Below are 27264 nucleotides of genomic sequence, written 5' to 3'. Positions count from 1 at the left end.
GGCTACAGTAGTTGCAGCTTATTTATGCCATCTTGCCTCATATGGTTGGTTTGATACTGCCAGTGCTTTGGCTTCTTGTCTCCTTTTCTTCATCTTAAATTATTAGGTTAAGGTGCTGCGGTCAAAACCAGAAAAAATGTCACCATGTAATTAGAGATACTTTATTCTTATTTCATGTCTTAAGAATTCATTCTGATCACATTTGATTAAAATGATCTGTCTCTGTATTCAGTTTGGGGAAATATCTTCATTGGCTCTGCAGCAGCAGCCTCTGCGCTTGTGCTATTTTGTTATTATCCTAAGATTATAGTGTAACTGTGACAGGGTAGGGTAGAGACAGGCCATCACGATGCCCTAGCTCATCGTCGTGACGACCATGGATCGTCATTTTTAACCCAAGTGGCCCAGCCAAAATTTGTATCTTCACTTTAAGACATGTTTCTAACTTTATCCCGTAATGCATGAGAAGCTGACAGTTGCCTCTGATACTGAACAAGTATCTTTCCTTGTGCTGCATGACACAGGCTGGATTTACACTGCTGATGCCTCATGGGAAATGCTGTAAACAGCACCATTAATTTCACTTGCATTGTTTCAGTCAAGTTGTTGACAGCTGCAGTAGAAACCTGTTCACAGGTACAACAAAGCATCATACTGGCCAGATTGAGCAGCCAGTATACACTAACTCAAATACATAGAAAGTACAGACTCCGTAGTCATGGTTTATGTAACTTCTCTTTGAACCTACTAAGATCTCAGGAAAGATAAACATCCTATATTTGCCTTCTTATGTCGGGCCGCGATATGTATGGGGGATGGGGGATGATTGTTTCATACTTTGAAAACCAATTATTTCACTCTATACTCCCCCTCTATGCCAATTGAGTACTTGTGTAGCACAAAAAGTAAGAAAGTTTGTTTTTGGTGAACTATTCATTTGTTTCAACTATGCTTCTTGGCAAGAAATATGTGTAATAAATATATATAGTAAAAAAAAAAAATGCCTTGAGAGACCTTTTTTTTTTTTTTAAATGAACAAACTGTTCAATTGACAATTGTTTCTTAAGACATCCAGTCCAGTAAATAAAACCAAACAAAGTCAATTAGCTGTTTGGCATTCAGAGAGAAGATTTGGAAAGTTTCTTAGCTTTGCTGCTCATCCCACAAATGCATTTTCCTAACTAATGTGGCTCAGTTTAAAGGGGGAATTAACAGTGTCTCCAACAGCATAATATTGACTGCCAGGAATCATTGTCACAACAAAGAAATAATCAACCAAACACAAATATCCTTACTTTTGGCAAGTTTACATGACTTAAAAGTACTTTTTGTCCTTCTCAACAGTTCCCTACCTTTAGTATGTATGCCACTGTTGCAAATACTTTAAAACCACCCCTATGCAACTGGTGCTTAAATATAAATGATTATATATCAATCTCCCCTTATCCTAATCTAACATGTGGTCTGTTTTAGCTTTTGTGCTTTAATAAGAATATCATGAGTAATGGTTTGGTTTTTTTTTTCCCCCTTAAAGGCACCAACTACATTGTCTTGCTGTTTGTGATTCCTGTACTTGCCCAGAAAGCTGATTGGAGTCATCTGCATGGCAGGATGAAGGCTTCAGCTTTTTGTCGTGCTTGAGGCAGCTCGGAGCAGAGGGGAGGGAAGGGGAAGGAGGGGAGGGGGCGCAGCCAGAGCTCACGTTCATTAACGACCACCGACAACTGGGAAGCCTCCTCCGGCAGCATCACAGCGACACGCAGCCGGGGAAGATGGTCGCAGTGCAGACGTCCCCCAATTCGTCTCCGTTGGCAGAGTGGATCTGTTGTCTGGATAAAAGGTGGGTGGAAGCAACCACACGACCCACGACCACGCCGTCGCGTCCCTCGTTTCATTCATTCAACGTGATTAAATCGGAACCGGCGATCGCTGCGTGTGCGGTGCGAGTGTGCAGCAATGACGCCTCTTTTCACATCTACCTGTCGTTTTCTTTGACTGAGTTTATGTCATCAGTGTTTGCACAGGCTGCAGACGGTCCACAACAATACACACCACCCTTTTAATAAATAAATAAATAAATAAAGCTGTTTTGGTGTCTTCGGTCAGAAAGGCGTTGGTGGCCTCGAGGTTCAGTGGGGTGTTTCTGCGCTGCGTCCATCCTAATGGATGGATGAGACGCACATGGTTTCTCTCTGTCTGCTGACAGCAAATAGGCATACATATTTAAAATACAACCGTGGCTCGTGTGTGTGTGTTGGTGATTTCCTCAGAAAAGGATGATGGCAGGTCAGCATAGTGTTTCTTTTTAGGCTGTGTCACATCGCTGCATGCCAGGCAGTCTGGTCTGACTGAACAGATTAGCTGAACAGTCAATTTACAATATGTCTAACATCTCCTGTGATTAACATCCCTAAAGCTGTAGCCCCCCCCCCCCCCCCCCCTTTTATCATGCCGTGCCTGTCAGTTTACTAAAATAATAACATAACATTTAAGAGAAAGGGCTGAGATGAATAATATTAATAAAGACAGGCAGTTGGATGTTGATGACTGTAGATGTTGGGCAAACAATGATATAATATATATAAATATATATAAGACACGCACCCCACAGCTCACACACCCATATTGTGCACATCTCTTACACATCATCGTGTTACTATTGGCAACCTGAAGCTACCATCTTGTCTTCCCATCCACACCTGGAATATAACCAGATGCATGATAATAATACAGCGTTTACAGTTTGTGGGCTTTCTTCATTGATTAGTTAGAAGATTATTGAACTTTTTGTATTTGTTTTGTCAATGAGATGTTAGAAATGAATGACAATTAGGTTAAGGTTTCTAGAACTAATGGCAACATCTTCAAATTGCTCATTTACATCCAGGAAGCTTTGTTACCTTAGAAATGATTGAAAATCTGTTTTTACATATTGACTTTCTTCCAGTAGTTGTATAATATTAATTTTTAAAGGAGGTGGTCCATATTACGGTGTGGGAATGAGGACTAAAACATCCTTATAACAAAGTGGTGCAGTGCTGTATATCTTGAACTAAATGCAGCCAGTCTGCAGGAGAAGGTGGAAGTCAATACGGATGGGATGGATTGGACAGCATCTTATTGTGGGGCACTTGGTGCTCTTAAGCTATCCGCCTCTTATTCAATCAATGTCCAGCACTGTGAGTGTATACTGTATGTGTGTGTTTGGGAGCTTTCATCTGCTGTGGCTGTTGATGTGATTGGGGGGGAGAGTTAGAGAAAGGTGAAATAAAGACAGAGGTGAAGATATGACTGTCTTGGTCATACGTTATAAAAGACATTTATTACCAGTGAATGTGAAGCATACAAGATAAGATACTATCTGATTTGTTTGCCACATCGTTGCCCAGACAAATAGCTGGGTCAGTCAATGCATACGCACACACACTGCATCTATTTATGTTACGTTTTAGGTTTGATCATCCCTTTCACCTCAAGAAAATAGAAATGTGATGTTCTGGGGACAGTTTACATATTTTTAAAAAAAGGCAAATCTTAACTAAATACAATTACCGAAAGAAAATGTGTCGTCTATATGTGAGATGATGAGTTTAAAGAAAACTTACACACTCATACGAACATCATGTAGGTTAATTTTAGTGATATTTAGAATTTTTTTTCAACAGAATCTCTAGCCATCAGCATTAAAAGCTTCATTCATGTGATCAAAACATTGATTCATCACACTGATGTATTAATCACCCAGCTCAAGATCGTTTGTTTTAAAGAGGACACAAGTCATCCCATGATTTATATATCTGGAAGCAGTCCATCTTCTCCAGATGGATTTTCCTTGAAACAGGCTGCAGAACCTTCTGGTGTCTCTCAATTTTCTTTTCCATGTGTCATGCTGGTTGATTTGTAAATCCTGAGTGTGTTTCTGTGTGTGTGTGTGTGTGCGTGTGTGCGTTGCCGTAATTTGTGGAAGAAAGCTGAGATCTCTGCTGACATTAGCAGCAAGGGATAGGCTTGTGGAAGGAGAAGTCAAGGAAGAGAGGGAAGAAAAAAGGAAGGAGGGAGAGTGATGCAAGGTGAACAGCTCTCAGGTCACATTCATCTCATCTCACAGATCAGGGAGACAGATTCCACCGGACAGTGAGGGAGCTACCCAGCACAAGACTCTGCAATGTGCAAATGAGTGAGGATCTAATCAGGTGATCGTAACTCACAGTTCCTAATAGTTTTATTATAGACAAGCATGAGAAGGGCAATGTTGGTATTATCAGTTCAACCCTGCAGAGTTGACCTCACTGTATCTCCCTGTTGTAATGTGTGGGAGTCCCTCTGTTTAAACCATTAACCCAGCCTACACAGAGATATGACGCTGTGTCTGAGCACCAAGGCCCAGTATGCAGGTAGGAGTTGGATGAGTCAGAGACAAGAAAAAAATAATGTAAGAAAATAGAAGAAAATTATCTGTAATATCCCTCAGCTGATTGTACATGTTTTACAGCCAGATACAGATCCATTGCTTAGTGACATAAAAATATTGGGATATACACTGTATTTACATCATATCTGAGTAAAATAAGAATCCTAACTGGATTTGTGGTTTAAAAGCACAGACACAGGGTAATAAGGAGGTCATAATGAAGTGGTGAAACTGAATGGGCAGAAAGGATCCATGCCAGTGATTGAGAGGAGAAAAGGAGGGCTTAAATAAGAAGCGGGCTGTTTGTTCTTTCCCGTCTTACCTGTCATGTTCTTAGAGAAATACATAAGTATTAGAGGAAGGGAAAAGAGATGGAGATTAAGGAAATGTGTAGAGTCGGCAGACAAAGAGGAAGAGAGCTGGGGGCGAGAGAAGACGAAGGAGCTAAAGGAGGAGAGGGGATAGACACTCTCTCATCTGTGAAGGAAGTAGCCCTCAGTGCATTAGCTCTTCTGTATGAACGCAAATGCACACACACACACACACACACGTGCAAGGATGAGTCACCAGCAAAAGAGAAAATAAGTGAATGACTAGTGCTAACTGCAGTGTGTGTGTGTGTGTGACTGGGAAGATTTGGCTGCATAGTTTTTTTTTCTACCACACTACTGAACAGAAGGTTTAATCTCCCAGATTGCACTTCTGCATGTTCCTGTGTCTACGCGCCCTCATAGATGCCCAGTGAGAACCTCGCACATCCAAGGGTATTAGAAATAGCACCACTACGCGATCTTTTATCAACACCCAGTGGGGGGGCTGTGCAGAGAGAAATGGCGCCTGCAGCTCTCCTTTGCCATCGCCAAGATACTAGACGGAACAATGAAGCCAGCATGCTCACACACACACACTACCACATACACAGTTTAGATAAAAATGAGGCAAGGCTGCTGAAAAGACACCACCACTGTTGTTCTTTTTAGCATTTAGGTCATTCACTGCTAATTGTAATAAGTCACAGGAGACTATTGCTAATTTAAGCATACTGCAAGGCTTTAATTGACTTCTGCAGGCAGAAATGTGCTTGTATGACAAACATAATTCATCACAATGTACACATTACATAACACACTAAATCCTCTTTGGAAAACCACTTGTGTACTCATTTTGTACCTTAAATGGTTCTTCTCCTGACAGGCCAGCGGAGCGCTCAGGGGAGGATGTTGACATAATTCTGACCAGACTGAGAGAGGTCAAAGCCTTCCAGAGGTTTCCACCTCCACTCTTACTACAGATCTGTGCCTGTGCCTTCTACGAATGCCTGGAGAAGGGGATCACATGTACGTACATACATACAAACACACATAAACATATCATTTTGTAGGATTATGAATTGACTTGTGTGTTTGATGGAGGAGAATATTTGTGTTGATGCTGCCAGGTTCAGTCTGGCTGTAATGTTGTAGCGGAATATGCCTCTACTAATTCTTAATTTATTAATTACCTCGGAACACCACTCATCACTTTTAATTAACCTAAGATTCAGGCGGATGAGACACCTGAAATAAATTCAGTTCAATAAATACAGTCTCAATTTAAAGGAGTAAATTCTAAGAACTAATGAACCAGAAATTGTGCATTCAGAAATTATGACAAGAACGGATGAATTGATTACATATTTATTGACAATGATGATAAACAACACAGTAGAAGGAACCAAACAGTTAAAAAGAGGTTATTGATGGAATGGTTTAATGGATGGCTGCATGGGTTTTCAATTCTGACTTTATTAAGGAACACTGAAATTAATTAAATGAGATGGAGCAGGAAGAAACTGGTTGGAAATAAGCAAATAAATCAGGATGATTATCTTACTTAAACCTTTGATAAGTACGTGTTCGATAATTCTAAATTTGGATAAGAATTCAAATTTAATTATTTAGTTAGAATTTGATGTACTGGTTTGGGACATCACAAATGTCAGAGCGCTATCAGATCCTACTTGGACGCTGGTGGTCCGGAGTGCGGGTCGAAGCGGGTGGTTGGTTCCCTATTCGGCGCGTTTCCGGGGGATTGGATCCCTGGAGAGTCAGAAGAGGTAGGTCTACATAGCTACTCTGGGCTTCTGGGTCCGTTCAGCGGAGTTCCAGAGCGGCGGGATGATGATCCAGATTGTCCCAAAAATAGATAGTTCCAGATTTTACGTGTAAAGACGCAGTGGAAAAAGTTGGAGCTACGGTTCTAGTTAATTACAAATAAACACTTGTTGTACTTTTTCCTGTTCGGAAGAACGGAGAGGTAAAAGCTTATAAAAAAAAGAGAAAAGATAAAAAGAACAAGAACAAAAAAGCTGAAAAAGGGAAAAAGCTGAGAAACGAAAAAGAAAACAAAAACTAAAAAGAAGACTAAAAAGCTGAGGAAGTCAGGCTGCAAGTCTATTTTAAACAGACCCACCTTTCAAACTTCCAGCCAATCATGAGTTGCTTCTGTCAGAGGCTGACCAACCTTATCCAATCAGGTCAGCTCTAGTTCCTTCCCTCTGCATCTCATTAATGCGAACATGATACTCAAATTCTTTACTTTGTTTGACTCCAATACACATCAAATCACATTCTTAAGAGTTATGCAGACTCTTCGTTTGCTGGGAAGGAAAGCATTAACTTATAGTATTACTTTCACACGTGAAAAGATTGGCTACATGTATTTTTATTACAGGTGGATTAATTAATTGTCACGATTCGTCCTCATCGGGCAATAAATCCTGAAAAAGGAAACTCACATTTTATTCATTCATATTAGTAGCTTAAGAGAGGTCTGAAGCTTGGAAAACATAATCAAGATTATTTAATGCAGTGTTTTATGATTACTACACGTGTGTGATCAGTTCAAAGAATTAAATCACATATCAAGATAAAATAATGAAAAAGAAGAAATTCAATTAAAACAATTAACCAAAGTCATTTAGACTAAGTTAAATCGGTTAGACAAACTTGTAAAATAAGATCAATGAGGTTAAGCATCTAAAGTTTCCTTTAATTGTGGGAAGAAGTTTGAATTTCTTTCCAGTCTCCTTCTCAGTCAGGGGAGGGGTTGTTCTGGCGCCATGAAGTCTGGTACTTTGATGAAAGGTGTCATTTTTGACAAGAACCAGGGTTTGGTCAGATGCAACTCTCAGCACCCCCCCGACCTGCAACTATAAATTGCGTTTCACTCCTTTGTTGATGCAGCTGCATTTTGTAAAGAGAAAAGTGTAAATCTCTGAGTGTCGTCCTCCTATGGGTCAAATGGTCACCCTTCTCGTCCTGTGTGGACCAGTCTTACTGCAGAGAGAGAAAGGAAAACTATTGTTTAATCCAGGTCGAATTCCTTTTAATCCTGGAAGGCCAAGATCATTACAATGTATTGTAAGTATTCAGGATTTTATATTGTAAGTACTTATAGCACAGTGCTTTGGCTATTTGGGTTCATTTAGTTTAATAATATCAAAACAAATCAAGTCATGGAACCTTTGTTTTTAATGCACTTAAAGGGAAAAAATATGCCAGTTTTTTATTTTAGATAAATGTTAGTATGGTTATCATGCATGATTGCATAATCCGTTTTTCTTTTAAATCAACTATTTAGGTTATAATTTAATCTTAAAACTGATGATGCTGGGAAAAATGTAATTTCCTGTAGCTGCACATACAGTATGGAGCTGAGAAGAGACAAGTATTGTAACTTTTATTTTCAGTTTTGTACCTTGTACACATGTTTAATAGCTTACATCTCCATATTTGAAACTCTTCCAGTACAAATCATTCATTCATTGAATTACAAAAATGTCACAATATACAAGTCTACACACTTTTTACTTGTATTTTCTGGCTTTTAATAACCACTTGTGTTTTCACTCTTTCACACTCAATCCCTGTTGTTACACAATAAATACAAATACAGTGATACAAATCACAAAACTATTTCCATATTCTAGTTCCATACACAAAGTTTCATTGTGTTCAGTAAATTAAACGTAAAGCCCCCACCCGCGTTTCAGTGATAGGTAAAGCATTTGTGTCTCATCTCATGTTTTTGTGGGTGTCTTAGTATATAAATAATTTTAAACTAATGGTGGAAAAGTAAAAAAAAAAGGCCTTTTTATAATGAAATTTCCACATTTCACCCCTTTACCTGAAGGACAGTCTACATAATATTGTATTGACTTTAAACAGAAATTAAAACATTTTTATTTTGTGGTACAGTTGAGAAAGTCATTTACTGCAAAACCACACAGATATTTGTTCTGACAGAACATGACAAGCACGGAAAGTAATATTCATTTTTAATACTGAACATATTTTAGTGTCAAAACTAGGCTGTAATGACTCAAAGGTCACTACAGAAGCAGCACTTAGTTGTGATACAAGTATATAATTTTGCTAATTCAGATGAACCATCATCACATGTGTTTGGAGGCAATCTGAATCAGACCAAACACTGCTGTACAACTGTTTTAGATGCACAGTCCTGGAATGATTAGCATTTACTTGCATGGCTACATTAGCTCTGTTTAGGCCTGCTTTGTAATGACAAGTAGCTGCAGTGCCGTCAGCTGAGGCATTTTAAACACAAACGTCAGAGTAAGTTCAAGTTGTCGTCCTTACACAGCTCTACAATTTTAAGAGTAGTCAAGTGGTTAGTCCGCTCTTTTGAAGAGTGAGTGCTGCTCAATTTGGACTAAAATAAGGATTGTTTGTTTCCATCACATGCCAGTGATGGATTGTCTCATTTCATTGATTCACATTGTTCAGACTTTTCTGTAGTAAAATGATAAAATACTGAATCTATAAGTCTGGAGTTGGTGAGCAGCATATATTTATGCACATTGCTGCACATGTTCTTACTGTGTGTGTGTGCATAATATCTGCACGTAAGAATCCTGTTTAATGTAAATCACTGTCTGCAGTGTTTCGACAGGGAGACATAGGCACCAGTTGGTATGCAGTCCTGTCTGGTTCCTTGGATGTCAAAGTGTCAGAAACAGCCAACCACCAGGTAAGACTGCTGAAATCCAGTTCAGGTCAGATTGCTTCTTTGAACATTTTAACCTGTGTAATTTAACTTGTGCTGCCTGGCCTCTGTCAGTCATTTATACAACAAATGAATAAAATTGTTAATATATTATTTATTATTTACGGTTCCCTATTGGCACTGGTCCTTTCTGTCAGGATCTACAAGTGCCCCTTGTGTTAGATAGCTGGTCCCGTCCAACTCCTCTCACTGCTGACATTGTCCTTGTACAGTAGTTTACATCTTCCTGCTAAAATATGCCGGAGTAAAGCTGCCACAGTACAGAAAAACAAAACCGCAGAGAGCCGTGCTTTCTACTATGCTGCATGCTCTTTTAGCAATAGTGTGGAAAAAGGGTTATACTGTACGTATAGCGGAGAAGAATGGCATGTGGGAGAAGAGGGAGAGAGGATTTGCCACCAGTGAAAGACAGAGATAAGAAGCTGCTCTATTGTAAAGCCTCCTTTTCATTCATGTAGCCCTAAAGTGCCATTGGTGGCCTAGTTTCTGTAGCTATATTTGAAATGTCAGTTTGGACAGCTGAAAAAGGTTTCCATGGCTCAGATAAATGAAATCAGTGGACAGTGTGGGTGTATTTCTCTGTGAGTAGTTTGCCTTCAGATTGGCTGTTTTCATTCAGTAACAGGAGTTTTTTTTGTCTCATTTTATTTTTATCAAGTGCAGTGTATCGGTCTAAAAAGCTCATAAATGCTGCATGTAGTTGCAGCTAAATGGTCAGTCAGTATAATAAACTTCCTCCTATATGTTACAGCAGCAGTTTAAATCATTTTGTCATATCTGTGTGCAGGATGCAGTCACCATCTGCACGTTGGGGATTGGCACGGCCTTTGGGGAGTCCATCCTGGACAACACACCCCGTCACGCTACCATCGTCAGCAGAGAGACCAGTGAGCTGCTCCGAATTGAACAAAGGGAGTTCAAAAGTCTCTGGGAGGTGAAGCATAAAACTGTAAAGAAGGAAAAAAAACAAATAACATGAAAGTTTGAGTTTTTTTTCTTATACGGCTACATTTTTAATGTGAACTTCTGTTGTAGTTGTGCTTTTCGCCACAAGAGGGCTTCCGACCATTATAGTGCCTTTTGTTCCACTTTGTAGACGCACACCTCAGGCAATTCAACAATAAGCTATTTAAAGAATAGCATGAGAGAGAGAGAGCTGCTTCTATGTACAACACATGCCTCTGTTGCTTCTGTGTTGGAGCTGATTGTTTTCTGTTGTCTGTGATGAGACTGCACAGCATTTACAGAGCAATAAATGCTCCAACAAACAAATGACCAAGTCAAACAGGTCCTCAGAGGCCATGTATGTGCAGGAAAACAATACATACTGATAGTCTTGTCTAATCTTGGTATGTTGCAGATATAATCTGTTTCTTTATTAACCTAACTTACTTTGGAAGTTAAAACACTAACATGACTTGGGCCTTAAAAACTGGCATCTTCTTATAAGATCTGGCATTGTAGAGGCTGCCTCTCTGTGGGCCTCCCTTGTTGAGGTTCCTGCCTCTATTCGCTGGGTCCCACTCAGAGACGAAGTCCCGGCAGAGCAGAGGATTGGTTCTCTGCAGCTTCACAGTCCAGGTTTGTGCAGCCTAACCAGCTGTTTTGTTAGGGCACTCAGTTGTTTGTTGATGAATTAAAAAAAATGTACCGATTTCTTTCATGTTTTTTCAGTCTTTTTTTTAAATCTGTCGCACATTTATTATTGTTTCCAAATTATTTACAAGTGCATTAATTTATGCTGTTTTTTCAATGATATAGTAATACCAAATTACCCCACAATCTAACATAAAAAGATACTTCTCTTTTAAAATAATGTATACATATGAACCTGCCTGGTGATGTTTACACCACTAAAAGGCCGTCTGAGCCACTGGGGTGTGGGCATGGTGGGATGTCTGTGATGTCTGAAATAACTTGATGCTGGCAGAGGATCCTTTGCATCACGCGGTTTGTGGTGGGACCTTTGTGGATCTGAAGTGGCACAGTGTGTCACAAAGAAATGGATGTTCTATAAGCTTATTTTTTCTTTTTCTTTGGTTTGACTGTGTAGTTTTGTGCCACTTTGGTGGGCTTCCAGTAAAGTTTTGATTTGCTACATGGATGTTTATATCCAAGCTTTCCTAGCAGGGGGTTGCATTGTAACTGGAACTTGACGCAATAGTGGTTTTAATTTTGTGGCATACTGGTGCATGAGTAATATATGATGTGTAATTAGGTTTGTACACAGTAACTGTTTCCATCAGGAATAAATCAGCATATTTTGGTTGCATATTTTATTCAATACACTTGGGTAAGAAATGTTTAAATGTTAAGACAGATTTAGAGGCTTTACTGTGCTTAGTGTCAGTACAAAACACATTTAAATATCACACTGAAAAATAAGCTCTTCACTTTCGTAACCAGTTTCATAAAATTGGATTCACTCAAATGTGGTATCTCCGTCTGTGTGCCGCAGGGACACGTAAGACCGAGATAAGACAATAATTGGTTATTAAGGCGCGTGTGCTGTCTTATTGGGCTTGTAGAGCGTTTGTCTGTAAACTAAGTGCACTCCGGCTCCATATCTGCTGTCTATTTTAGGACAGTGGACACAAAGCAGAAAATTTAGCCTGAGGTTGTTCTCTTTGGAGGGTTATCCAGCTCATAGTAAAAGGAGCTTTGTGTTTTATATGTGTGTCAGTGTGCATGGACTAATTTGTGCTTGTGCGTTTCAAGGACTAGAAAGCTGCACGATGAATGCAGGCGTGTGTTTGATGAAAGGATGAAAGAAAAGAAGAAGCGCTCTGTAATTTTAGCACCAAGTGAAAATGGGATGTGTAAACGCACATTTAGCGATAGCTGCTGGTGATTGGCTGGCCATCACCATGGCTTCCCTTCCTTTTATAAGCCTTTCTTTCTTTAAATTTCTGGACTTGTTTATGCTTATAACTCTTTTCACCTGCTATCCATCGCTCATGCTCGCTTCCTCTCTCCTTTGTCAACCAAGCTCCTTCCTGTCCCTCCCTCCTTGCCTCTCCTTGGCTGCTTCTCACCCTCCCACCACCTATTCCTCCACTAGAGTAGCTCAGTAATAGAGACTCAGATCACCCTGGTAACCTGCGAGAGAAAGTGCTTTGGCTCTTGGCTTGATCGCAGTGAGGGAGGGTGAATGAGAGACAGAGGCAGACACTGGGGCGACTGTGTTAGTGGAAAGAGAGGAAGAGGGAGACAGAAAGAAAGGAGGAGAGCAGCTTGTTTTGGGCAGGATGCTATCTGGTAGAGTGTGTGTGAGTTGTAAAAGAGCAGAGGGCAGCTCTCTAGGGTTTCAGTCCTTCCAGCATTAGGGAGCTGAGTGAGTTACCTCGGGTGAGTTTGTACCATGCATGTGGGCAAGACATGGTCTCACTTTACTCTCTATTTGTGTTTATTTATCTATTTATTGTTCTTTTATTAATGAAACTGACACAAATGGTTATTTTTTTTCTTGTCTGTTTAATATCGGGATCCAGTTCATGGCACAATTATTTTCCTGATTGTGTGTGTGTGTGTGTGTGTGTGTGTGTGTGTGTTTAAAAATGTGGATAGGGGAGTGTTTGTGTCTTTAGGTCAAACAGATGCTCTCTCTGTTTCTCTCTTTGTCAGTGTGTGTGTGTTCCTGGCAGTCCTCTGAATGCATGGCTTGCTTGATAATGACCTTGTAGAAGAGAAGTGGCACATTCAGGCTCAAAATGACTTGCTGTTTTTTGTATTTTAGCATCACTACCACCAAAGTCCATCACAGCTTATTAACAGCTGTAAGAACAACATCTGTGCACACTTAGCATCTGTGCTTTTGCTGCAGCTGCTGTGTGTGTGTGTGTGTTTGTGCATGCATATGAGTATTATATAATGTTAGTTGTTCTGCATATAAATGATCTCTGTGGTACAAAAGGCTTTGTATTGAGGGCTACTTGAGTTTCTGTGTTAAAGTAACAATGTGTGCTTTAGTGAGAGACAGGAACATGAACAGGATTTAATGTTTGGAAGCTGTATGACACTCATTCACAGATTTAGAAGTCTGCCAGATGAGGTCAGTATGTTTTAACATCTGTATAAAAAGATACATTTTAACCTTATTGCATACAGCTGTTTTTCACCTGTTTCACCTACATAGCTGTAGCTGTATTGTTAGATTTGAGTACAGCATTTCATGTTTTTGATCATAATGTGCTGTTGCATCGGTTGAGCTGCTATGGCTTTGAACCAGCTGCTATTTAATGAGTGAAATGTTGTTGGACTGTTAGGAAAAAGCATAGTATACTTTCATGGTTGCTCCGAGCTGTGAGCTGTGGGGTGCCACAAAGGAGTTCTTTGGGACCACTTCTATTTTCAATATGTATATGATTTACCTTTCATTCTAAATCATGCTGCCATTGTAATGTTTGCTGATGACACGATCATTTACACATCAGCACATAGACCCGCTGAATGAACTTAGATTTTAAATGAGGAATTAGAGTTAACATTGAGATGGATGATGAGAAACAAATTAGTTCTGAGTGGGGTAAAAACTAGTTGCTATGGTTAACTGTGGGAGATGCAGAGACAGAACAAGTAACAGAAGGGATATTATTTGAGGTTATAAAAGAAAGTCAAATGTCCTGGAACAGACAAGTTGACTAGATTGCAAAATGGCTGTGTTTGAATTCTCCAGAAAATTGATACCTAATTGTTTAATTAAACAGGTCATACAATGATGAGTCTTGTCATATTTAGAATAAGGCTCCATGATTTGGTCCAGTCCAACTTAACGTAACCTGGCCAGGCTGCAGGTAGCTCAGAGCAAAGCAGCTCACCTACGACTTCAGTGTTTTCGTCAGACCAGTGGAAGTATAATGAATTACAGTTTTTCCGGGCTAAGTGTAGAATGTAGCATCCAATATTCATTAAAATAACTTAACACACAATCATTTCACAAGTCTGATGTCAGCAGATTATTTAATGTTTATAATTCAAAGAGTTTTGGTCAAGTAAATGTATTAAATTGTGATAATTTAGTACTAACTGGTTGTGGGAAATGAAGCTGACATCATTTAGTTTGTTTCAACAGTCAAATATCTGGAGAAGCTCCACTTCTTAATGCACACTCCTGTGCACCGTGCACTTTAGACTGCTTTGTTTAAGCTTTTTTTTTTTTTTTTTTAGCCTAGTTAGAATTCTTCCAAAGTGAATTTCACATATGTGCTGCAACATTTGTCTGCTGTGTCTGTAATACTGTGCACACTGCTTTGCATGATGTACAAAGTGTGCAATGATAGCAGTCCCCATACTACTATTTTAAATGATCCCATACTGCAAAACTTTTCAAAACTCCTCTGTGAGACCATTCAGGAGTGCAGCTGATCAATACTGTAGCAAACACCTATGCTGCTGTAATACCTCATTTTTGTAACAGTTCATTTTAGGTCATTTTTTTTTAACATCCACCTGCCATAACATGTGAACCTGCTGTAATTTGTGTTGTCAGAAATAACAATTTATTTAAGAAATCTGGGCTACAAATGAAGTGTTTCAGTCAGTTGAGGATTAGTATCTTCTGTAGGAGAAAATGACTTGCTGTGATGTGGCCTTTGGGCTTTTACACATCTTTTGCAGGTACAACAAAGAAATAACATGAAATAAAATGAATGGAAAACTGAGGCAGATAAAATAACCTCCTTAAATTACACAAATAAGAGTTCATGACAGGAGTGATTCAAAGGTTTTAAAGACAGTTCCTCACTACTTGTGTTGCTTTGCAGAAGTATCGTCAGAGCCTGGCTAGACTTTTAGCCCCACCTTATGGAGCCATGGAGAGTGGATCCAACAATGACAGTGAGTAGATGCACCAATGCAGGCATAAGGATTACATAAAGACACTTTAAGTAATGTAAGTGAATATTTAACCAAAAGCAATATTAACTGTAAATGAATTTTAGATAGTCACTTATAAATATAAGTTATATTTATTCAACCCCTCAGCACTAAATATGTGGCACATAAATGCTGGATGTTTATAGATTTTTCACGAGTGAAAAGGGTGCACATCCCTATGAATCCTCAACCATCCTGACGACAGTTTTTCTTCCCAGGACTTGCAGACAAAGACAACATGAACTCAGACTCTGCAAACAAAGCTCACAAGGTAAAGGCACCCACTGGATAACAGATTTTCCCTCATTAATGTCACGGTTATTTCATCCTGTAAGTGGCACAGAGCATGCACAAACAAAACTGTAAACCAGCACATTGGAGCCAGATAGCTTTGTTTTGTCTCAGATTCTTGTTTCCCTCACCATTTGCTGCAGTATTTGAAGACTGGGAACCATATGTTTGCATATAGTTGGCCAGTAGATCAGTGTTAAACAGCAAGATTGTTCATATTTAAACTGATAGATACCCAATTCTTCTGAGTAAAGCAGTTCAGTGTCATAAAATCCAGCTGTTTTGTTTAGAACCAGTATACCAGAATAGGTTATGGAGGTACATGTGTTTTGTGAATAGAAACCCTTGATGCTTCACAGCTGTGATGTTCTGTAGTTATGCTAATGTCGGCTAATGCATTCACACAGAAGAAAGATCCCATCTGCCCAATTAAAATGCCTTCCTTTGTTTTGTTTTTTTCAACAGCTGTATACTGATGTGTAGAAACATCTGTCATTTTTCACTTTGTCTAAGATGCAGGTGTGTCCTGTAAAGTATGTGTTTGCATCTATGTGCTCTGTGTTGATAGTTTTACTTGTATGAGTGGTGCATTGCATAGTACCATTTTACTGACATAACGTGCATATTTTGTGGAATAGTTGTTGTGATGATTTAAAAAAGCCACTTCCATATTACAGTTTAAAAACATTTTCAAGAAGATAGTGATGGATTTAATAGGTTAATAATTTTCTTAACTCTTGTTAAGTAGAATGTTTTGATCATGACAATTTTGTTGAATTTTTTTTATTTTTATATATATATATTAATTTTATATTGTATATGAATCTCCAACGTATTTGGTACTTTAAATTTGGAGAGAAGGGTAGGTATAATAAGCCTTGGCTTCTGCCTACAAATAAGTTATTTTATGTTGTTAAAATTTTGTTTGTGATGTAAAATTGACCAAACAACAATAAATACAAATACAAATTAATATTCACAATGAAAATTTGAGGATGCCCAAAGCTGATGATCAAAATGCTCAGTTTTATAGGAAGATATTTTCATATGATCAAAAAAGTGGGCTATTATCAGTGTAACGAGGTTCCTCACACTGGTATTTTGGTTCTGTAGATTCCCTCTGAGAAGCTGCAGAGAGCAGGAAAAGTTCTCAGAAACGCCATCCTGTCAAGAGCACCTCACATGATTCGTGACAGAAAGTATCACCTCAAAACATACAGGTACGTGAGTCTGTCTCTCCACAGTAACTACTGTGTTTATTGGTGCAGAATTAACAGTATACACACCCTGGAAATGTTTCTGTTTGTTTAGGATGGGCTGTTCATTTTCTGCCTTCTGCATTTAATATTTGAACTGTGTTAATGTGTGTGTTACAGACAATGCTGTGTGGGCACAGAGCTGGTGGACTGGCTGGTGCTGCAGAGTGCCTGTGTGCTCACAAGGTCTCATGCTGTTGGGATGTGGCAGGCACTACTAGAGGAAGGGGTGCTTAATCATGGTAGCTATAAGTTTAGTTTACTTTATCATCACAGTGCATAATTTTAACTTTAATTCCACTCATTAATCTTAATGACCTTCTGTGGACAGGTCCCAAACCTCTCCTGCAAAGTTTCTTCACGTTTATCTTCACTTTAATGTATTCATTTTTCAGTTTTCAAGATTTCATTTAGCTGCTTTTACACAAGATTGTATATTACAAGACACAGTTTCACAAAAACCACATAGCAGCAGTAAAGTATGGTCGAACAGACCCAAATTAGAATGTGTCATGACTTTGTCTCTACCACAAATTTTCCACCTCTCGTATTGATATGCTGGTGGCGCATTAGTAAAAGTCTAACCTTATTTTTATTTATTTGAAAGTCATCACCCTCAAATGAGGAATGCAAAAGGATTTTTTAAGATGATAAAAAACAAAGGGTATTAAACAGTGTGAATATTTTCTGTGGGTAATTCCCATTCGCTCTCCAGTGGACCAGGAGCTCGGCTTCCAGGACAAGTACCTGTTCTATCGCTTTCTTGACGATGAGGAGGAAGACACGCCATTACCAAGTGAAGAAGAGAAACGAGAGAGTGAAGAGGAGCTGCCAGAAACCATCCTTTTTCTCGCTCAGATAGGCCCTGATGCACTGCTGCGCATGATCCTGAGGAAATCGTTAGTAATAATCAATACCTGTTATTTACAACAATGTTTCTTCATATAGTATTACATGCTGATAAAGATTAGGAATGATACAGTTTTAAATAAATGATTAATTCTGCAGATGTCATTTCAGCAGGAATCCATACTAGTGTTCATCACATACAATGTTAGCATGTGCAATAATGTTACCAAAGAATCGGGTGTGATCATTTTTTTACATTATGGCATGACACGTTTTTACTAATGTTTGGAGCGTAGGTCATGAAATCGTCATAGCGGGATGATTGTATGTGTCTGTAGGCCTGGTCAGAGGACAGGGGATGACCTCGAGATCATCTACGATGAACTGCTTCACATCAAGGCCTTAGCTCACCTCTCCAATACTGTGAGTCAGCTGCTTTACTTCTTTATTAAAGGGAGAGTACATGCTATCAACTAGTCTGCTAAAACATCAGAACTATTTGATACGATGTGTTTTGGGAGGATTATAATTTAGAACTTTTTTGTTACTATTGGACACACAGTTTGTCCAGTGCTGGCAAGTCTTCATCATGTGGGGGAGTGTTTAGGTTTTGCCAGCTATGAAATAGATCTTAATCCAGTTGTTTCCATGCATCAAAAAGACAGTTTCCATTGTGAAATTAGTCCTATATAGTATTTGACATTATTGATCATATTATTACCATATTGCAAATGACCTTCCAGGAATAGTCCTCCAATAAAGGACCTAAATAAAATTGTAAAACTTTTGACTAGTTTTTATTCCCTATAAAAGGGCTGTTCCCAAAGTCAGCTTTTCAACATATCTATGCAACAAAACACCCAACTCAAATTAAATATTTGTTGTGCAGAACTTCATTGACTGTTGGATCCATTTAATTTGGGTCAAGTGTGTTGAAGCAAGGATACATTGAAAACTTATTGGCCTTCAGCCCTCGTAGGAGTTGCATCTCTGTCCTATGACTTCCTTAAAGCCTGGGCTCATGAAATGAAAGCTTGTAATGTCCCTTTACTTTGTTCACAGCCAAATAATAATACTGTCATCTACACAGAACATAAAGTATACACTGAATAATTAATGATCCTATTCAGTACGGATTATAAGTATTTCTGAATCTCTGAATGATATTTAAAGAACTTAATTTGTGAACTTAATTTTTTTTCTGGCATTTTCCAAAGCACTCCAGGAGGAGTACCTGAATTTTCAACTGGGTGTTTTGGTTCACAGGTGAAGCGGGAACTGGCAAGTGTTGTGATCTTTGAATCCCATGCAAAGGCTGGAACTGTGTGTGAGTTCTCACTGGTCATTTAATGTTGTCTTTTTTGTTAGTAAATGTTTTTGAACAGTTTAATGTTAAAATCATTTTGATGGAGGCCTGTGACTGAAGAAAGTGTGAAAGTAGTGCAAAAAGTTGAAGTCCATTGAGTCTTCCTTGGATTTGCTCCATTATGACCTTTGATATACTAGAAGTACGACCAAAAGTTAAAAATGTGGCTAAAATCAGAATGCAATAATTTGCTAATGTCATAAATCTAAATTTTATTCCACTGAGAACATAAACAACAGATTAGGTGTTATTAATTAGACTTAATATGTCATTTTGAAATTAATAGCAGCAACACTTCTCAGAAAAGATGGAACAGGAGTAACTAAAGGCTGTAAAAATAATTAGCACAAATAAAACAAATGAATGGAGGAGTATTTGATGCCTAATTACGTTGAAAGATAAAAAGAAAATCAGAGAATCAGGAGGAATCTCTGTGCAGGAGACAAAAACTGGATGCTTGTAATCTTTAAGCCCATGTTCTGCACTTTATCAAAAACAAGAATGATTCTCTTCTGGAAATCGCTGCACTGGCTCGGCAACACTTCCAGAAATCACTGTCTGAGCACAGTGTAACCCACAAATACAAGTTAAAGCTACGTCATTTAAAGAAGAAGTCTTATGTGAGCCTGTGAGGCAAAGTGGAAAACTGTTCTGTGGTCAGATTAATTTAATCCTGCAGGCCAAAGAGAAAAGGGATCATCCAGTTTGTTACCAGAATGTGTGAACTTCTAATGTATATGAAGGTATTATGTTTAGTTTTTTTTTTAAAAATTATTTTCCAGTGTTCAACCAAGGAGAGGAAGGCACATCATGGTACATCATCCAGAAGGGCTCTGTTAACGTAGTCATCTATGGCAAGGTGTGTGTGTGCCTGCATGCATTCATCTATAGCCATGGTTTTTTTTTGAATAGTATTTAGTTTCATGAGCTGATATTTCTTCTGTGTGTGATGCCATAAATATGTAGCTCATCATGTCTGCATGCAGACCAGCAACAGGGCCCTGTAGGGCTGGGAAACACCAGCAGTGTAGTTCGGCGAGCGCTGAACAGCTCAGCATGATTCATCACTGTGATTAACAGGCTTAAGGGATTGTATGCATACACTAATTCATGCCACACAACTCGTGTACAGGCAAATGCTTTGCACATGCACACACAAACACACATCAATTTTGCGTGCAAAAACACAAATGCACACAGACGCACGTGGATGAATGATTCAGTCTCCAGTGCTTGTACTTCTTTTGATCTTTTGTTCTTCGGGTCTTCAGATGACTTTCAAACTGCGTTAGCTCCTGAGCTCATTTGTACCTTGGGATGCGTTTGTGATGTGTGTGGATTTAAGCATTTATGTATGTGTGTATCTCAGGGTGTGGTGTGCACACTTCATGAGGGTGATGACTTTGGGAAGTTAGCCCTGGTTACAGATTCACCTCGTGCTGCCTCCATCGTCCTGAGAGAGGACAACTGCCACTTCCTTCGTGTGGACAAGGAAGACTTCAACCGGATACTCAGGGTGGGCCACCATGTGTCCTTCATTCTGATGGGAGTGTAAATGCACCCCCCCAAATCTCCCTTTGTTTCACCTGTCATAAATAACATTATTTTATCTGTATTTATCTGTTTAGATTCATCCTTCCATAATCATTATAGTCATTTGAATCAAACCACATAAATACGATGGACTGATTCCATACAGGGTCTTTTAAAGCTGTGTGTGTGTGTGTGTGTGTGTGTGTGTGTGTGTGTGTGTGTGTGTGTGTGTGTGTAGTACTGTGTACTGTGTACAGTAGTGTGAGGTTGGTGGTGGTGCCTGACTGTGATGTTTGTCTCCTCCTCAGGCAGATAGGCTGCATGGCATTATGAACATCATAATTACGCTGATTTTGTTCTTGTATGTTTAGGATGTGGAAGCCAACACGGTGCGTTTGAAAGAGCATGAACAAGCTGTACTGGTTTTAGAAAAGAGTCCCAGAGCATCCACACTGGGAAGCATCAAGTAAGAGCAAAAGTGATAAGTGCATTTATCTGCAGATCTTTCTTATTGTATAGCATCACATGACCATAACTTGGGCTTTTCTTCTCTGGCTCTGTGTTTGTTTTTCATTCATTTATCTGAATACACAAAATGCAAAAATATTGACCAGTGTAGTGCAGGTGGTAGCTGCTGTCCGATGCAAGGTTGTGTGTATTATGTCTAAATGTGACAATGTTATTGCCAATCTCTATGGCTTTACCTTTCTGAAAGATAGATATTGATAAACTCAAACTAGAGTTTTTCCATTCATTTTTTAATGCCATTTTAATTCTCTCCTGTTTGTTGAATATTTTTTAATACCTTTGGCTTTGTTTTTTATTATAACTGGTACTTTTGTCACTTATGGAGCAACCATTAAACGTTGTCTTCTGTCTTAGGATATAAAATATCGGTAAATACATGAAAAATTTACTGATCATTAATACTTCAATACTCTGTTTTTTCTTTTGTCCCACCATCGACAGATACACTGTGATATCAGGAACACCAGAAAAGATTCTTGAGCACTTCCTGGAGACGATGAGACTCGACATACATCACAATGAACCAGGTATCCACAGTAAAACTGAAGCATGCTAAATTAGATTTCGCTATCTTTAATTTGATTGACTTCATGTTATCAACTTTGTCTCATATAACCTAGGTGTCAGTTTTCAGTTCACACACACACACGCACACACACTTATGGAAGCTTAGAAAAGAAAAGAAAAACTTTTTCCTTTAGCAAAGACTATTTTTCTTTAAAAAAAAAAAAAAGCAAAGCTGTGATGAAAAACTCCAGACAGGATTGGGACATGGAGCAGATCTGGCAACGACGTGTGCAAAGCTGAAGGCATTAATATAATACAAAGCTAATCAGTAAGAGGTAGCAGGTGTGCTGTTAATAAATAGGAATAAGAGTGGTGGGTAACAAGCTGGAGACCTTTGGTCCAGAACTACCAGAATCCACAACTAAAACAGTAACCTGAAACAAAGACCGCCTCACTTATGTTAAAGAGATGAAACCTTATCAGACACAATAGATGGTTCTGTTTCTGAATAGCAGACAGTTAAAACTATTAATAAAAATTACATACACCTCCAATATTATTCAGTATCAGAGATATTATTTCTGCCGTGGACCATGTTTGCTGTAGTATAACAAGCGGTAAAATGCAAAGATAAGTTGAATGTTTTAATGATGTGTGGCTGTGTCACTCATTTAGCATTGCAGTATGTTCTGTTATTCCTCTGACTCTTGACTGTTTTCTTTCTCATCTGTTAGATCCAGCAGTGGATGATTATGTTCTCATGCACTGTGTCTTCATGCCCAATAGCCAACTGTGTCCTCTACTGATGGCCCAATATCCTTTTATGTTTTTTTTTACTAAACTTTGAAGGTACATCTGCTTTTTTAAAACCATTTATTTAACCTTCTTGCATAAAACATATATATAAAAAACACCTTTAAATTTACTTTACTAGCCACCACTATAAGCTGTATTCTGCAACATCTCAGATTTAAAGTGCCAACACAGCCATTAAACATTAAAGAGCTGCTCCATGGCTTTTGTTTTGTCCTGTTATCCTCATTGTCAAATGCAGCAGAGGTGCAGTAAACTTGTACAGTATAGCCTAATTTCTTTATTTATCTTCTGAATTGTGTGAAAGCTGCTGGTATTTTAGTGTAAGCAGCAAATTGAAAAAACCTCAGGCATATAAAACTCTTCATGTTTACCTTTAACCTTGTTTGCACCTACCATGCGGCATCTCTGCCCGGCTCTGAACAGGAGAGGTTGGAGCATGCTCTGAACAGTAAGAGGAGAGCCCTCATTCTGGCCCTGCGCTGGGCAAACACACACACATACATGCTGCAGGAGGAGCCCGCTGCTGTCTCTTTTCTGGAGGTAAGCATGATGAAGCGTTCATATGCAGTCAGTTACACAGTTTATACAGCTGCTCTGCATCAGCTGAGCGAGTCTCGCTGTCTGTAGGAGTTGTACGGAAGCGTTTCGAATGATTCCCGGATGCTTAGAGGGCTGAAAGACTTGGTTCCCGACCTGGAGAAAGTGGTGAAATTACAGTAAGTGTGCTTCTACATGTTGAACTTTAAGTTTGATCTTTTATGTGCCGGCTATTTTAATCTTATCACTTTTGACTTTTTGTAGTTCAGAAGAAGCCAAATCAACAAAAAAGGTATCACTGCAGCTGTCACAGCATACCTGTGTACCATTTAAATGAACTGTACAGTGTGTATTATGACTTTCTAAGCTGTAACATACGGCTCTGGTGCTGTTTTTTAATTCAACAGAAAACCTTGATACGACAGTTCAGCAATGGAGAAGAAAGGCTGCAGAAGAAACAACCCATTAGAAATCAAGATGACAGTAAGTTTTGTGAATGAAAAACAGATTTGACAGTATAAAATCTGATCCGAGGAGAAACAGCATTTATACATGTTTTCAATGATTTTAGTAGGTGGCTCTTCAAAGGGATCAGATTTTACATTTTGATGATCCCTGACCAGTCATCTATGTGCCTTTAGATACTCCAAGACTCCTGTGAAAAGCCTTGAGCATCATTTTTAGTCTTTAACATTTTCACATTCAAGATCAGAAACTGTTACATTAAATAAACTAAATGCTAAATTTAATAAACTAAATAAATGAATTAACTGAAATCCCTTGTTTTTGCATGGGTGCAGTCCTCTTGAAGGTGTACTGCAGTGATCATACCTACACTACGATCAGGATTGCAGTAGCAGCAACAGGGAGAGAAGTAATTAGTGCTGTGACCGACAAACTTGGCACTACTGATGAGCTCCTGCTGGTCCACCTCAGCTCTGCTGGCGGTAAGACGACCGAGGCTTTATTTATGATGCCTCTCTTTACTGCTTACGGTCTTTGTATACCAACTCTACTTTGCTAATATGGACCTCAAGTATATAAAATGTATTTAGCCTCATTGAATGCTCTAGAACAGGGATGTCAGAATCCAGTCCTTGAGCGCCGGTATCCAGCAGGTTTTGGTTGTTTCCCTCTACCAACAAAGCTGATTCAAATCAAATGGATCCAGCAGCTTTGGTTAGGTGTGTTGGAGCATGAAGACAACAAAAACCCGCGGGATACTGGCCCTCGAGGGCTGAAGTTTGACATCTGTGCTCTAGAAGATGTCCTTTTGGACAAGAGCCAACCGTAATGAAAGGTAACATTTCTGTTCCAGAAAAACAAATCCTGAAGCCCAATGATGTGTCAGTCTTTTCCACTTTGAGCATCAATGGGAGATTATTTGCCTGTCCTCGAGAGCAGCTGAATAGTCTGGTAAGAGGATATCAGGTGGATTGTGTTGTGTCAAATGAGTTACAAAATAATTCATCCTGCATTAATTGTACTAAATTCGTGCCAAATGAAAAGTTTGTGCATGAAAGTCAAACAGTTTTAATGCTTATGATGCGAAAAACATGTTTGTTATGCACATCAGAGTCCTCTTCCAGACCAGGAGGGCCCTTCTGCAGGATCCATGTCAACTTTTGAGCTGATGAGCTCCAAGGACCTGGCGTATCAGATGACAGTGTTTGACTGGGAGCTTTTTACCTGTGTACATGAGGTATTTCATATCAAGAGGCTTCTGATACACATTGAAATGGGAGGGAGTAGTTATTCCTATAATTAGACAATGGGATCAGGGAATGTAAACGCACTTGTCCTGCAATTGTAACACTCGACTAATGAACTCACTGGTCCGGTTGTCTCGTCTGCTTCTTTCCCACAGCATGAGCTCCTCTACCACACGTTTGGCCGCCAGAGTTTTAGAAGAACCACAGCTAATCTGGACTTGTTCCTGAGGAGGTTCAACCAGGTCCAGCTGTGGGTTGTCACTGAAGTTTGCCTTTGCAGTCAGCTCAGTAAGCGAGTGCAGCTCCTCAAGAAATTCATCAAGATAGCTGCACAGTGAGTGGAGCCTGCAGGGGTTCTCGCACATACAGAGGAAAAAGCAAATAAGTTTTAAGCTTGATTAACTTTGTTTTGTTATTGTGTGTTTTTATCCGTAGCTGTCGGGAATTTAAGAACCTCAATTCATTCTTTGCCATCATTATGGGGATGAGCAACCCTGCTGTTAGCAGACTGAGCCAGACATGGGAGGTAAATCATGGAAAATAACAACTAATCTATCAGTAAATTTACAGTAAACTAAAGTTGTTTTACCATCACACGCTACGGCACGATACAGTTTGACTCTGCTAAGTTTCTTTATGCCCCATTTTTCACAGCATGATTTACGTTATCCCCTCAATGTGAGCAGGATCAGCTGTTACTATTATAGACATGACTTAAATAGCAAACCGTGTGGCACGTTCAAATGACTTCACAGAATAAGACATAAAAAATGTATACAAAAACACTTTTTGTTAATCCCTGACAGAAGTTGCTATTCACATCTTTTACTTTGAAGTCAATGTTGTTAGTTCCACAGGTGATAATTGTCTCTGATAAAAAAAAACAGTGGTTCGCAGCATTTAGACAGCATTATGAATTTCTGGCTAACTCATCTGAGCTGAAGTAACACAAACAAAGCATTGTGTGGTATCAGTTATATAATTTTTTCCTACAATAGCAAATAAAAACATTAGATAAAGGTGTATAGTAAGTAAGCTTTATTTATTTAGTACATTTAAACACAGTATTCACTCACCAAAGTGCTTTACAGAGTTAAAAGTACCATGAAAATAAAAATAAAAAGAACAAGACAAACACAAACAATTAAAAATACTAAACATAGTCATATGAACCCGACTGACAGACATGTATTTGATGTGTAGGGAAGACCAGGGACTAGCCAGGATATAAAGGCTGAAATGGAGGCAGTGCATCTGATGCTGGTAGCTGGTTCCACAGACGCTCTGTCCCCTCTCCTTGTTAACTGTGCCGTGGAACATCTAAAGCCTTGTGTCTGAGGAGCGGAGGAGCTTTTTACATCACATTATTCTGTAACATGTGATGTAAAAAATGCCATAAATGTATAATATTGCATGAATCTCCTCTGCCATTAAGATCTTCTCTGTTTTTTACTGGCAGAAACTTCCCACCAAGTTTAAGAAGTTTTATGCTGAGTTTGAGAACATGATGGTAAGTTTTGTTTTAACATCTATCAAAACGAATGAAAAGCAGATACATCGGATTTGATCTAGTTTTACTTGCTTTTAAGGCATGCCTCTAAGACTTCTCAGTGAGGTCCGAGACAGAAAGATAACATGTTGAACAGAAATCGTCTTGTTAAATATAATTTTTAATGCTAAGACGTGTGAAACTGTAGCTGTGCAGAAATTAAATACCTGAAGTGCATGTCTCTATTCTGCTAGGTTTAAAGGAGTTTTTTAACTTTGTCAGCTGGTGAATTGGCCTCTATATGTATTATAAATTTTCACCGTTAATATGTTTCACAACAGGACCCATCAAGAAACCATCGGTCTTACCGACTTACAGTCACAAAACTGGAACCACCAATCATCCCCTTCATGCCACTCCTTCTAAAAGGTATGATTTGATGAAAAAATGTAAAAAAAAAAAAAAAAAAAAAAAAAAACCCCAAAAAAACTAGCACATAAAATTAATAAAAAGAAGCAATGTTTTTATTTTGATGAATTTCATTCCAGATATGACATTTACACATGAAGGCAACAAAACATTCATTGACAGTATGGTCAATTTTGAGAAAATGGTGAGTTTCTGTTACACTGAGTGTTGTTTCTGCACCCTGCTTAATGTGGGGTTTTATAGCTTTTTGCTGTTTTTCCTCTACCTTTTGTGACTATATTTAAAGCAAACATATCTTTGTCCCTTTAGCGTATTATAGCAAACACAATTCGACAAGTCAGGCACTGTCGAAGTCAACCATTCAGTGAGTCACCGCCACTCTTTATCAGATTTATAAACTGGCATTACGGTTATAAACAATCACTGCTGTCACACTTTTCTTATCCTGTCTCACCTCTTTTGTTCGGTTAGACCCTGACATTTGCCAGCCGAACAAGAACCAAGCGGAGGTACGGGGTTACGTTAGGAAGCTCTGTGTGATTGACAACCAGAGGGCGCTGACGCAGCTCTCCTACAGGCTGGAGCCTCGGCGGACATGA

General features: G+C 38.9%; 1 protein-coding gene across 2 annotated transcripts; it reads left to right on the top strand.

Annotated features, from left to right (window-relative positions):
- Positions 1–1772: 1772 nt before the first annotated feature.
- On the top strand, positions 1773–27264 carry LOC306757896 (rap guanine nucleotide exchange factor 4-like; the record flags this gene model as incomplete). 2 transcript variants are annotated; one of them, XM_079243075.1, is made up of 30 exons in its annotated part: positions 1773–1840; positions 5606–5748; positions 9354–9442; positions 10266–10412; positions 15241–15313; positions 15571–15623; positions 16757–16863; positions 17020–17141; positions 17615–17798; positions 18087–18171; positions 19015–19075; positions 19897–19973; positions 20484–20630; positions 21019–21113; positions 21617–21702; positions 22417–22495; positions 22888–23038; positions 23126–23214; positions 23300–23327; positions 23443–23518; positions 23836–23982; positions 24354–24451; positions 24612–24737; positions 24903–25081; positions 25183–25273; positions 26207–26257; positions 26578–26665; positions 26785–26849; positions 26975–27029; positions 27137–27264. In XM_079243075.1, the coding sequence occupies 30 exons, from the start codon at positions 1773–1775 to the stop codon at positions 27262–27264; spliced, it is 2988 nt and encodes a 995-aa protein (XP_079099201.1). The 2 variants fall into 2 exon arrangements, with proteins under 2 accessions (XP_079099201.1, XP_079099200.1); XM_079243074.1 differs by having other exon boundaries at positions 22417–22507; positions 22846–23038.

Source organism: Telmatherina bonti (assembly GCF_933228915.1).
Source record: "Telmatherina bonti genome assembly, chromosome: 7".
NCBI classification, from domain to species: domain Eukaryota; kingdom Metazoa; phylum Chordata; class Actinopteri; order Atheriniformes; family Telmatherinidae; genus Telmatherina; species Telmatherina bonti.
This window is presented reverse-complemented; position numbering and strand designations above follow the sequence as displayed.